A 14,189-nucleotide genomic window follows, 5' to 3' on the forward strand; every position below is an offset into this window, starting at 1 on the left:
CCAGCCCCCAAGAGCCTGAGACAGGAGGATTACTGCAGGTTTGAGGTCAGCTTAGGCTGCATAGAATATAGGAAGTCAGTCAGGGCTACATAGTCAGGCCCTTTGTCAAACAAACAAAATCAAATCCCCAGGACTAGAAAAGCAACACAGACCTCCTGCTGTAACACCGTTCTTCTGAACAGATTCAGCAATGCGTATTTAAAAAAAAAAAAAAAAAAACCAAGTAACGTAAGCCAGCAAGATGGCTCAGTGAGTAAAGGCATTTGTCCCCAAACCCAATGATCTGGTCAGTCTCTACCCACATGGTAGAGAAGGAGCAGTTCCCAAAAGTTGTCCTCTGACCTGCACACCTGTGCTGTGATGCATGTGCCCACACACATATGCATGCACACGCACAAATAAAGTAAAAACTTTAAAAAAAAACTTAAAATAGTAGATGTTTTTCTATCAAATATGGAGAGAATATATAAAACAAAAAATCCTTTAACATGTGACGACTCTAACCAAGAATTCCCTATTGCTAATTTGTTATTAAAAATGGTCAAGACGATTGGAGAGATGGCTGGGCAACTAAGAGTACACAGTGTTCCTACAGAGCTGAGTTCAGTTCCCAGCAGCCACAGCTCACAACCACCTAGAACTCCAGCTTCAGGGATCTGCTGCCCTCTTCTGGCCTCTGCACGCAACTGCACTTATGTGCACATTCCCCACAAGTGTGCACACATACACATAATTTAATAATTTTTTAAAAGCACTTTAAAAAAAATCAATGTAATTTTTTAAGATTTATTTATTATGTACACAGTGTTCAGCCTCCATGTATACCTGCAGGCCAGAAGAGGGCACCAGATCTCATTACAGATGGTTGTGATCCACCATGTGAGTTGCTGGGAATTGAACTCAGGACCTTCGGAAGAGCAGTCAGTGCTCTTAACCTCTGAGCCATCTCTCCAGCCCCTAAAAGCACTTTTAAAAGGAAAAAGATTCTGGCAGTGGTGGCACATGCCTTTAATTCCAGCACTCGGAGGCAGAGGCAGATGGATCTCTGAATTTGAGATCAGTCTGGTCTACAAAGTGAATCTCAGGATAGCCAGAGCTGTTACACAGAGAAACCCTGTCTCAGAAAAAAAGAAGGCGACACAGAGAGAAAGAAATAGCTAAGGACAAATGCAAAGATTCAGCTCAAGAACACTGAATGACACATTGGTTCTTTTCATAAATATTAAGGATAATCAATTTGTTCAAAACAGTGAATCAGTTGGGGGTCTAGAACACAAGGTTTTAAATTCATCCTGGAAAGTTACGCGGTGAGTTGGGGGTCAGTGCTCCTCATGAAGGCCAGAGAAGAACACGTTAGACATGGTGGCCCATATACAGGATACAGGCTCTGTTGGTTGTCCTTCATGTTTTCCTTTGAGATTCCCACCCCCCCAAAAATGCAAAATCATCCAAAAGACAAAGATATGAAATTGTAGGTTGTGCCAAAGTCTAACCCATGAGACATGGTTTTCCAGCCCTTGGGGTAGATGATTATGTTTATGAATTACAGTTAAGTGAGCCAGGGATGATGGCTTGTGCTTGGAATCCCAGCACTGAAGAGCCAGAAGGCGAGAACTGTGAGTTCAAGGTCAGCCAGGCTGTGTAGGGAAAATCTGGGTTGTTTTGTTTGTCTGTTTTTTAAGTAGTTAAGTGGCATTAAAAAAAAATGTGGGTTAGAAGGATTTAATTTCCGTGTGTATATCTGTGAACATACATACGCATGTATGGCAGTTATACGCCCCAGTTAATACTTGTGAACACGTATTTATTCATATACATACATCATGGAAGTTAATTATACTCAAAGGAAATTCCCACCTGTATTTTCTGCAAGTGTGTATTGTTGCTATATATTTATGTTAAGTTATAAAGACAAGTCCCTTTAAATTTTGTATGTAGAATACAGCGTGAGAACTGGAACTCTGTTGCTGTCCGTCTCAAATCTGTCTCAATGTGCCATAGGAATGCTCATGAATCGTTTTACTTTTGTATTCTCTGCTTTTCACCAGTAAATGAGCCTTTCTTAGGAGGGGCCACCTTGCATACCAAAAGACCAACTGGAACTCACTCTCATTCTCTTTCCCACACAGTTAGACCTGAGCCGCCAGAATTTGAGATTATTGGCTTCGTGGATCACATCAACGTGACAGTGAAATTCCCACCTGTCACCCCCAAGATATACGGGGAGAGCATATGGAAAGTACTAGGCTCTAAGTCGTTTTTCATCGAAGAGCGGGCGGGCAAGAACATGAAGATGGTAAGTGCTTCCTCGGGTTCAGATCAAAGCGATGCCAAGCTGGCCGTGGATGTTCCTCACTATCTCTTCAAGAGCTGTGTAAAGCCAGGAAAGGGCTGCGTGTTTCTGTCATGTTCGTGTTCGACACTCAGCATTGCAGAGAGAGCTGGGGCAGGGGTAGGAAGGGGAAAGGCGTTGTAGTATCTCCTGTTACATTTCAGCCACGCTTCCTCATGTTCTTACCATGAACTGCAGCATTTTAGACTGTTTCAGAAATGAAGTGTGTTTACTAGGATAATAACGACACTGTGGGATGAAAACTATAGGCAGCAGGGCTCTTCTTTACTAAAGAAAAATCCTCTTTAAATCAAATTAAATCTTGGAATAGAAGAGGCCATTGGTGTAACCCAGGCAACAGGTGGGAGTAGCCTGGACCAGTTGGCCATGGGACCTTCCAGGGCTACAGTGCAGTTTATAAAGGGACTCTAGAGTATGGTCCCTCTAGAGAAAAGGGAAAAGTTAAGGCCACAGCATGTTACAGTTGCCACTAGTGGAAGTCATGAGGACTCTGGCTGAAGCTCAGTTAGGTTTTGTTAAATGAGAGATGCCAAGATGGTGTTCAGCAGGAGGCTGTGGCAGGCGGGTCCCATGTCTGGAGTGAAGGGAGAGTCCTTTGATAAGGGTGCCTCTGGTGAGTCGTGGGACAGAGCCTGACTGGAATGGGCTCCTTCCCGAAAAGCATGGCAGAGCTCGCTCTCCTCTGGAGCGTCTCTTTTAAAGGGAAGGAATGCTCAGTGGGCTGGGGAAATGGCCAGCTATGGTCATGGGCACTCAGGACCTTGGGAGCCTGTTTTATTTCCTTCCCCTGGGAGGTGCTGGCTTCGCTGCTGCACCGTGTCCACCCCGCCCCACCGTCTTTTCCATGACTCCCCTCCGTGCATGAGCTTGTGTTTTGTTGACCCATCTGCCTCTTTGTTTAGTAACCCCTCCTGCTCAGAAGAAGCTGGTAGAGGCGCGGTCTTACTGAAGACTTGTATGACTATAAGTCCCAACTTAAGAAATTGCTACTGAGAGTGCCCTTGAGGAATTGCACAATAAGACTTTTTACAGAGTTAGTATTTGGAGTAGAGGTGGGGCTAAGGGAAAATGGTAATATTGTAGAAAGGATATCACAGGAATCTTCATTCAATTTAGTACTTTTTTTCCTCATCCAGAAAAGGAGTTGATAGGCCAGATGTGGTTTTAAAATATGTGTGCATATGTCTAAACATGTGGTTTGGTGATAAACTGCTTGCTTCTAGAGACGTATAACCCTTTTCACAATTAATCCTATGATGTTTTTAAACCTGTTTACAATTTGAAAAAGGGACTTTTAGAGCTCAGAGCTCTCACCAAGGTCTTAACTGATCTCTCTCTCTCTCTCTCTCTCTCTCTCTCTCTCTCTCTCTCTCTCTCTCTTGTGTGTGTGTGTGTGTGTGTGTCCGTGTCTGTGTTTCTTTTTACAGCACAATCCCAAAATGGATAACACCACGGGGAATTTCACCTATGTCCTCCGAGACTTACTTCCAAAGACAAATTATTGTGTGTCGGTTTATTTTAAAGCTGCAAAGATGGAAGACACCATTAAGTCCCCCTTTAAGTGCACTCTTCTTCCGCCTGGTCAGGAAGCAGGTATGGCTAGGCTTTTAAAATTTGTACTTTTGTTTTGATGGAAAATCTGCTGGATGAAAAAAAATTCTCAAGTTCTAGTGTGCTAAATGTACTTCTTCCAATAAATGCATGTCACGGAGCTGTTCCTACTGGTCCATCTCTAATGTCTAATAACCAAATGTCTGCTTGAGAAGGTCATATCCTCTCTGGCACTTTAAGGAATTCTGGGTTAAACCCAGCGCTGTGTGCCCTTTGGCCATTGTTTGTGCCTAGTGCTAGAAGACTGGAAGTGGCTTGAAGCCCTGGCATTGGACGCCTGGGAAGGTACAGGATGGAAACCGAGACCTTGGGTGTGAGTCCTAAGAATATGAGGGAAGCTTCTCCACAGAGAGGATACAGCCCCTGGCGAGGTCAAGAAGCCTTCCTATTACAGACCCTTGAACAGCCAGTACTACGACCCCAACGTTTCTTTACCTGCGAAGCTGAGCGGCCAGAACAGGGGAGCAGCGGTAGGGAGCATGGGATGTGGTGGTGCATACCTGTACTCTGACCTTCTGGAGGGGAGGGAAGATGATGAGCTTGAGGTCATCCTGTGCTCCACAGTGAGTTTCAAGCCAGCCTGGGTTATGTAGCAAGGCCTTGCCTCAAAAACAGAACAGTGATCAGAGCGGCTGAGTTTAGGCACCCTACCTATTGTCTAGGACGGCCACCAGCTCTCTGACGTCTCACTGAAAGAAAAAGGTTCTGAAAATCCACTGCCACCCCCCCCCGCCCCGCCCTCTCCCCATCCCCCACCCTCCCCACCCTCCGCCCTGCCCAGAGTTGTTTTGAAATCCCTCAGCCCTAAAGACAGCCTCCTCAGCACTGTCGTCCAGCAGAGTAAAAGACTGTATTTGCAAGGGAACCAGGAGATGGTTCGAATGGTAAATATCTCCCATGGATGGACTCATGGTCTGAGCTCTTGACCTCCAGCTGATGGCACCATTTGTGGTCTTTCTGGAAAACTTTGGGAGGTTGGCCCTAACTGACCAGAGTAGGTCACTGGGACTGGCTGGCCTTTGAAGGTTATAACCACCTCTGGCCCTGCCTGCGGAATGTTCTCTGCCTCCTCGTCCACCACCTGAACGGCTTCCAGTCCACACTCCTGCAACCAAGCCCATCACCTCTGCCCTCCTTCCCAGACAGGATGGACACACTCTCCGAAATCATGAGCCAATCCTGCCCCCTCACATTTCTTCTGTCAGGCAGTCGGCTACAATGTTGCCAAGGTAACTTACAAGGGACTCAGCTATTTGGGGACTCACTAGGTAGGGCCTGGCACTAGGTGATCTGGTAGCAGTGTGACTTCATGGTCCTGTGTTCCTCAAAGCCGGAAGATACACAGACTGATTGATACTAAAGGCAAAGGCCAACCCTTACCTTAAGCTGAGTTCCAGTGTCTGTAGCTTATAACTCCTACAAAACGATTAACATAGGCCCCGAGCAAGTCAGCCTGTTCATGTTTGGCACCAGACCTCTTAACTCCAAGTAGACAGCCAATACTCTAGCTCTCTTCTGATCCACTACCCAGTCAGAGCAGGCAGGATAAGTACCTGTTGTCACAGGACGTCCCAGCTTCAAATGCAAGCCACAAGTTCAAGGTCTTCATAGCACTTGGACTCCTGTCCAACTGGGCTACAAAATCAAGAACTCCCCAAAATTCCTCTCAGATCCAATAGTTTGATGACGTGCCTCCCAGAACTCCTGGGACTTGCGTGACTAGTCGGGATAAAAGTTCTACCCGAGTCTAGTGAAGACCTTAGACTCCCCGCATGGGGGAAGGAAGAGTCCCAGAACGCCAGCATGTCCACTCTCCCACATTCAGGGATTGAGCTGGGTCTAATGAAGTCGTTGGCTGCAGCATTAGACTTAGTCCCCTGAAGGGAGGAGGAATACACCTCCCTGGTCATACCAGTTCTTTCCTCTACAAATCAGACCTCATCCTGATGCTGGCTCCCTGTTCTCCAGGGGGTCACCTCATTGGCATAGACTTAAATATGATTGCTACCTTAGTCTCTTTACCGCTGCTGTAATGAAATAACCCAAGTGGATAACTTTATACAAAGAAAAGACATTTAGAGGGCTGGCGAGATGGCTCAGAGGTTAAGTGCACTGGCTGTTCTTACAGAGGTCCTGAGTTCAATTCCCAGCACCCACATAGTGGCTCACAGCCATCTAAAATGGGATCTGATGCCCTCTTCTGGCATAAAATTGTCCATGCAGACAGTGCACTCATACATAAAGTAAATAAATAAATCTTTAAAAAGAGAGATAGGAAAATAGAAATATTTATTTCTACTGTGGGCTTGGAAATGCAAAATGGGAAGGGTTCCTTTCTGAATCTGTAGATGTCACATGCCATGGAGGGGAAGTAGCAAGCTGTTTTATGATCACCCATTCCCCTAATGACAGCATTACTCCACAACTGAGGGCAGAGTCTCATGACCCAAGTCCTTCCTAACACCCCCCTCCCTTCTCAGTGGGCACCATAGCAGGCCTCAAGTAGTGCTTGTTAAAAAGAGCGGCTTTCGGTCAGGGAATTTCATGAGGTCTGAAGCCTTGTGCCTAGAACCAGGAAAAGGGGGGGAGGAAGAGAGGGAGGGAGGGAGGGAGGGAGAGAGAGAGAGAGAGAGAGAGAGAGAGAGAGAGAGAGAGAATATGAACATATGTATATATACAGGTACAGGAAACATCATGATCTTATATACAGATAAAACTCTCACAAGCAATAATTCAAGTCAGGGTGGATGAGATGGCTCAGGGGGTAAAGGTGCTTGCTGCCACATTTGATCCCAGAGCCCACACAGTGGCAGAAAATAACGAACTCCAGAAGGTTGTCTTGAAACCTCCACATGCACACACACACACATGCACACACAAATTTAGTAAAAAAAAAAAAATTTAGTAAAACCACAGAGGAAGGTTTACTGCGACCCAGAGTCGTTGACCCAGCAGCTGGCCGTTCTCTGGAAATTGACCTCTTTTCCCCTCTCCCCACCCGGTGTTCCACCTGCTAAGGCCTGGTCTTGCAATAGCATACTGTGGGTTCATCCCATCATGATCCGGTGTTAACACATGGTTTAATGTGTCGCCGGCCTCCCTTCTGTCATTAACTGAGACAGCTCACGTCTACAACTATCCTGACACTTGTGCTTTCTTGTCTGGCACTCAGCAATCACAGATTCCAATAGTAAGACCCCTCCCGCTGTCCACTACCGTCTGAGCTGCTCTTAACCAGCAAAAGCAGCGGTCAGCAGATACAGCTTGACAGACAGCTGAGACCAGGGCTTACTTTTAGGGTGGGGGCCACAGGAGGGCGTTAGCCCAGAGATATGGTGAGGCATCTTCCCCTTGTTAATCCCTAAATCCATCAAATGGCTCCTAGCAAACCCTGTAACAAACACAGCAATGACAGAAATAGAAGTCTCTGGTGTTGTGGAACTCCCACAGCAGTAGGACACGGAATAGTGAGATTAAAATGTAGAAATAAAGTAACAGTAAGAACCATGGGGGGTGGGGCAGAAAGAAGGTCGGCAAGGAAGTGTCTAGGGGAGGGGTGGGCAGTCACTGTTTCAAATGTGGCCGTCCGGGTGCACATGCCCTTCGATTCCTATTCACTTGTGATTTGTATGGAGGTGAACAAACCCCAGAAAGGGGATGAAGGAACAAGTGTGGGCCAGCAAGGACAAAACTAATGGGTACCCTTGGCATGGGCATCCTTGGCTCAGCAGCCAATCCCAGGGGCTCCTCAGAAACCTGTCACCCTCAGTCACTGGGGTGATTAATAGTCCCGGGTGGTGTGACCTCCAGGTGGGAGCAACTTTGTCTCAGTCAGGTCAAGTCCTTCAGAAGCATCTCATGCTTGGCTGTTAGCCTGCACCAAAGCACCCACGCCTCACTGATGGGTAAGGAATGTGGGTGGGACACCTACAGCATCCGCCACAGATGACTGAAGTGAGTGGTTCCTGGATGAGGACCCCCGGGGATGTGTGGTAGACAGAGTAACAGCCACGTATAGACATCTGTATCTCAAGACACCTGTATCTTGATTTTAGCCCTGTGGCCAAAGAGACTGGGTGCTTCCTGATAAATTCAGAATGGAGATAGATTATCCCGGGTCACCTATGTGGGCCTCCTGGGAGCACAGAGGACAGTGACAACGGAAGCAAAGATCGGACAGTGAGAGACTGAGAGCCGCTGGTCTGCTGGCTCTGAGGACGGAAGAGAGCTCTGCAAAGCAGAAAAAGGCTTGGGCATGGATCTCCGATGCCATCCCGCAAACACCCTGGTCTTTATCCCAGAGAAACTCAATTAGAACATCTAACATAGGAATTGTATGCCAATCTGAGTTGAGCCGGGTTTTGCCACCTTGCTTCTGTAGGCCAGACCACAGGAACAAAGCAAACGCGTTTAGGAGACCTAGCAGGGGGGATTCCATATGATGAGACCAGCGGATGCTGACTAAGGGCCTCAGGCACGCTGACTTGGAGTGAAGAGAGCAAAGAGGAACAGTACTGGTTTACGTCAGAGGGTGTGAGACTCTAGATGGCGTAAGTCTTTAAAAGACATTACAAGGGATGAAGACGCCAGGGGGACTTGAGCAGATCTGACTTAAGATGTAGGAGGGACAGTGGTGGGCCACAAAGTGGGAGATCCAAGTGGCTTCCTGCCAGGCTCTGCAATGATCTAAGTGGTTCTCATCCAGAGAAACCAGCAGGGAAGAACTCCAAGAAGCATCAGCTACTACATCATCCACTGCATCACCCGCTACATAATCCTCTAATTATCCTCTTCATCATCCATTACATCATCTGCTACATCATCCTCTACATCATCCATTACATCATCCGTTACATCATCTGCTACATCATTCTCTACATCATCCATTACACCATCCGCTACATACTCCTCTAATTATCCTCTACATCATCCATTACATCATCCGCTATATCATCCTCTACATCATTCATTACATCATCCTCTACATCATCCATTACATCATCCGCTACATCATCCGCTACATCACCTGCTACATCATCTGTTACATCAGTCCACTACATCATCCTCTACATCATCCATTACATCATCTGCTACATCATCCTCTATATCATCCATTACATCATCTGCTACATCATCCTCTATATTATCCGCTACATCATCCGCTACATCACCCGCTACATCATCTGCTACATCACCTGCTACATCATCCTCTATATCATCCGCTACATCACCTGCTACATCATCTGTTACATCAGTCCACTACATCATCCGCTACATCATCCATCTGCTACATCATCCACTATATCATCCGCTACATCATCCACTACATCATCCTCTATATCATCCATCTGCTACATCATCCACTACATCATCCATTACATCATTGCTACATCATCCACTACATCATCCATTACATCATTGCTAATCATCCACTACATCACCTGCTACATCAGTCTGCTACATCATCAGTCTACTACAGAGAACGGCATTTATAAAACACTATCCTTGCCACTCAGGCCTCTTAGGTTTTAAAAGAAAGACAAGACACATCCAAGGCCAAGATTTGAAGATATAAATCTGGCCTCTGCTTCCCAAAATGAGCTGTTCTAACCATCTTTTAGGAAAACAATCTATGATGATAACATACACTCATAATTGGCTGCAACCCAAGAGATTGTATTTTACCTCACCACTAAGCTAAAATCAAACACAGAACCTTCAAGTCGTGAAGACCCTTGGGACTGATGCCACATGGCCCTGTGAGAAGCATTGTTCTAGCTTGCTACTGACTACAGTTTGTCTAATGTGCTTGTGGGTTAAGTTTACTGCACTGCTCTTATGTAGACTCTTTAGAAAGTTTGGTAGGTCCATGAATCATCTGTGAGTCAAAATCCTCATATCGTGCCTCTGAGGCCAGGTCTGAGGATCCTCTACCATCTACCCTCTCCATGGGCCTGCGTTTGGAAGTCAGGGCTAACTCCCAATGCCTGGGGTCTTCACTGAGCTAGCCATTCATTAATTCACCTTTTCAAAGACTTGAAGTACGTGATCCATTTTCAGTCCCTTATACTTCTTCTGCCTGTTTTTCCTTGAAGCTCTGATACAGGGTTCATACTAATATAGATCCTTTCTGGAAATCTAAGAGAATGTCACCTGTGGTGACTCACTGCACCTTGGTCCAGTTGTCCTTAGGGGAAGCAGCTGCTCTCAAGGCAATGGGAGAAATCTTCCAAGAGGAAGCTTGAGAAGAGACTGGGAAAGGTCTTCGGAGGCAGAGCACTGGCCGGGTTTGGGTTCCTGCTGTGTCCAAGGCCAAGCCTCAGAACCCCCTAATTAGTTTCCCAGGCTGATGTCCCATCCTCCAGCTGGGCCACCAGGGAGGGCTGAGTGCCCACAGGCAATTGAGATCTGGTGTGACAGAGAAAGTAGATTCCAGTTTTGATCATTGAAATTTCAAGAAGCTCAGACAGCTAGCAGCTACTCTATTGCAGTTGTCTAACCTAAAACTATTGATTTTGAAAACCTAAGTATATTTGGTTTCAAATAATGCATTTATATTAGCTTCCTTTCTTTGGTATTTAGCAATATAATTTTTTCAAACTTTTGCTTCCTCCGCATTAACTTCTGACACCAAACCAATGTGAGTATACCCCACCTGTGACCATGCGTTCAATTTCTCCTGAATAAACTCATGTATCTTTTCATCAACAGGATTGTCAGAATCTACCACAGTAGGAATAATTGCTGTGTGTTTCATAACGATGAGCACCATAAGCTTCATCATATTGCTGAAACGGATTGGTTGTATATGCTTAAAAAATAGTTTCCCCAATGCTTTGGTATGTAGTTTATCTTTATTATTTAATTTAATAATTTTATTATAGATGTAATATGTTTGCAGGAAAAAAAATCTCATCTTCTAAAAACATCAGTCATCTTGGTCATTCTAGATCCTTTGTCATTTCTGCAAGTGTCCAATGTATTTGGGCCTTTTCTACTTTTTGTATTTTCTACCTTTATTCATTCTCTCTCCCTTTCCCTCTCTCTCTCTCTCCCTCTCCTTTTCCCTCTCTCTCTCTCTTCCATTTCTCCTCCCCCCATAGGTACTTGTTCATGGTGTCTTTCTCAGTGGCTCCCCAGCTTATTTTTCTTTAAATATTTCTAATTCAGTCTTTGAGAATTCCATACAGTATCTTTTTTCATGTTCTTTCCTGGGTCCCAACTCCTCCCAGATTCTACCCACCCAACTTCATTGTCTTCTGTCTTAAAAGAAAACAAAATAACTAAATGAACATTTATTTATTTATTTGTTCTTGGGAAAGGGCACATTCCATGGCATTCGTATGAAGTCAGAGGACAATGTAAGGAGGGGTCAGCTCTCTTTCCACTCTCAGGTCCCGGATGGAGCTCAGGTGGCCAGTCTTGACGTGCTGATTTCAAGAGTTTTCACCTGCCAAGCCGTCTTCCTCGCCTTTTCCAATTAATTTTTTTTTGTTTTTTAACATGTATAAAACATTCTTTCTGTTTATTAAGCTTAATTGATTTTTCTATAAAACCGCACAACTTTTCCAAAACAAGCTAATGGTTGCTTTTTGTAAACTTTTAAAATTTTATGTTTTTTGAGATTATAGCTAAATCCTTTCCCCCTCCTCCTCCCTCCCACCAAACCTTCCCATATACTCCCCCTTGCTCCCTCTCAAATTCATGGCTCTTTTTCTCATCAATTAGTATTATATACATATGCATTGTATTACACACACACATATATTTGTGTGTACATATACATATACGTGTGTATTCCTAAATACATAAGTACGACCTGCTCAGTCTGAATAATGGTACTTTTATGTGTGTTTTCAGGGCAGACCAATTGGTACTGAATAACCAATGTGCCCTTCCCTGGGGAAGACTATTTCTCCAGCTCCAACTCCCAGCTGTCCTTAGCTGCCTTTAGCTCTTTGAGGTCGAGGCCTCCAGGGCTTCCTGGTCCCCGGTCTACTTTGCATGTCTATTGGTGTCGCCCTTGTTCAGCACCTGTTTAGGCAGTCATATTGCTGAGACATTACAGGTGTAGCTTCTGCCATTGCAAGGAGACACAATCTCACAGCAGACTCCTCGGTCCTCTGGCTCCTACAGCCTTTCTGCCCCTTCTGCTGCAATGTCCCTTAAACCTTAAAGATGGGGTACCGTTTCCCCTTTATCTTTTTAGAAGGTCTCTCACTGAACCTGGAAGCCATCCGTTCAGCTAGGCCGGCTGACAATGAGCTTCAAGGTTCCACCTGTCTCTAGTCTCTATCCCTCCCCTCCCATGCTGGGATCACAAACTAAGGCTATTGAATCAGCTCCCCGCCCTCTCCCCACCCAGCTCCCCGCCCTCCTCCCACCCAGCGCCCCACCCTCCCCCCCCCACCCTGAGTTCTGGGATCAGAACTCCAGCCTCACGTAACAGTTACTGAATTCAGTAAGAGTCGTTACAGGCATGTTGCTGAACGGGTCCTCTCAGCCCCCATCTATTATATTTAATGATCATGGAATGACATTATCAAGGCATTGTTTTTTCCCAGCTGTAGGGCATTTGGGTTGACTTTCTTCTCTTTTTCTCTTTCCAGTTAGGAATAGTACAATGGAAATTTTTATGTGGGTCACCTTTTCGTTTTAGATTACTTGAAGGGACCACACACACACACAATAGATTTATCGTATAAAATGTCATGACGAGCTGGTTTCTCGTGCTCTGTTCGCTGTCCTGTACTTGGTGGCTGCTCACACTTGTTCTCGCCTGCTGCTTCCGTTGGTGAAGACAGCCGTTTGCTTAGCTCCCTTCTGCTTCTGCTTGGAGCTTGGGTCCGGCAGGCTATGAGTGTTGGTCTCCTCTTTCTAAACGTCCCTTGTCTTCGCTCAGCTGCCATCCCCGACCACTTGTCCTTTCTTCTATCAGATGGTCCCTTTCACACCGCCTTTGTGACATTTCAATAGAAATACCTCGTTTTCCCCTGGGTAGCTCATCTGCCTGATTCTATTCTCCCGGCAGCCACTGCCCCGCCAGAGCTGAGAGTTTTAGTCACTTTTTTCTAGTGTCACCTTGGGTCTGTCTTCTGTTTCTCTGTTAAAAATTATTGCTCTCCATTTAAGCAAATCCACCAGAAAAAGGAAACTGTGACCCTCTAGGCCTAGTGTGTTTGTAATGCATATTTACCAGAAAGTTCAGTTTAGGGGGAATCAAACTCAGGGTCTTGAACATTCTAGTAAAATTTTTAAATGGTTTCTGTTTTGAATTTGACAAATCCTTGTTGACTTACTACTGATTACAATGTATTCCAAGTGTTGGTCTGTGGAACAGGGCAAATGAAAGCCCCGCCCATGGGGCGGGACAAAGCGAACAAAAGCCCCGCCCATGGGGCAGAGCAAGGCAAACAAAGCCCCGCCCATGGGGCTTAGTATGAAGAGTAGGGCAGACAATAATAATTTACGAATAAGAATATTAGGTTCAAAAGTTTACATTACTCTGAAGCTAAATTTTTATGTCAGTAATCTGTCCTACGTAGTGAATACAGGGCCAGCAAGAGCACACAGGGAGACAGTCTCAAAGAAAAAAAATCAAAAGGTTTGGCAAAGTCATTGCATGCTTAATAAATTGGGTGTTTAATTAGAAGATAAGCGTGATGCAGTTTCCAACCTCAGAGGAAAAAGAGTACACAAACCACTGTGTAAAGCCCACTGAATCTTACACAACCCAAACAACCGTGTAACTTAAGCCCAGATCAAGAAAAGAAAAAAAAAAAAGCCAGCTCTCCCAGAATTCTCTCTCTTGCCACCTGCCAAAGCACCAGTGCTCACTAAGATTAAACCAGATTACCAGTGACATAAATTGTTTTCCTGGCTTTTATATTTACAAGAATGGAGTATCATTATCGATAGCCCTACAATCCATAGAATTACAGGAGCAGCATTTTTTTTAATTTAAGAAATAAATCGAATAAACAGCATGCATAACCATCACACAGGGAAGGATCCAGTCTTACTGAAAAGAGAAACAAAAGCCTATCAGAGGAGAAGCTCAGAAACACGGGTCCTAACACAGAAGCCTGCTGGGTGACAGTCAGCTGTGCAATCTGCTGGGGGAACCATGGCTGCTGATGGTGTTAGCTGTGCTAGAGGAACTCTATGGGATCCCCCTCTGCCTCATGCCACACACAGTTAGATGTGTGAAAGTCTAGAGGCTGGG

The 14,189-nt window shown here is 45.3% G+C and overlaps 1 protein-coding gene across 3 annotated transcripts in view; it reads left to right on the top strand.

The window, feature by feature from the left end:
* The window catches only part of LOC142843098 (interleukin-10 receptor subunit beta-like), an 88,912-nt gene that overhangs the window by 49,274 nt on the left and 25,449 nt on the right, over positions 1-14,189 (top strand). For 2 of the 3 annotated variants that reach the window (XM_075959954.1, XM_075959960.1), the window contains exons 7-9: positions 2,130-2,296; positions 3,781-3,946; positions 10,676-10,803. In XM_075959954.1, the coding sequence (XP_075816069.1) occupies positions 2,130-2,296; positions 3,781-3,946; positions 10,676-10,803 (461 nt within the window). The remainder of the gene's footprint in view (positions 1-2,129; positions 2,297-3,780; positions 3,947-10,675; positions 10,804-14,189) is intronic. The other variant, XM_075959979.1, reaches the window with a different exon arrangement.

The sequence above is a fragment of the Microtus pennsylvanicus genome, chromosome 1 (genome assembly GCF_037038515.1).
Source record: "Microtus pennsylvanicus isolate mMicPen1 chromosome 1, mMicPen1.hap1, whole genome shotgun sequence".
Taxonomy (NCBI): domain Eukaryota; kingdom Metazoa; phylum Chordata; class Mammalia; order Rodentia; family Cricetidae; genus Microtus; species Microtus pennsylvanicus.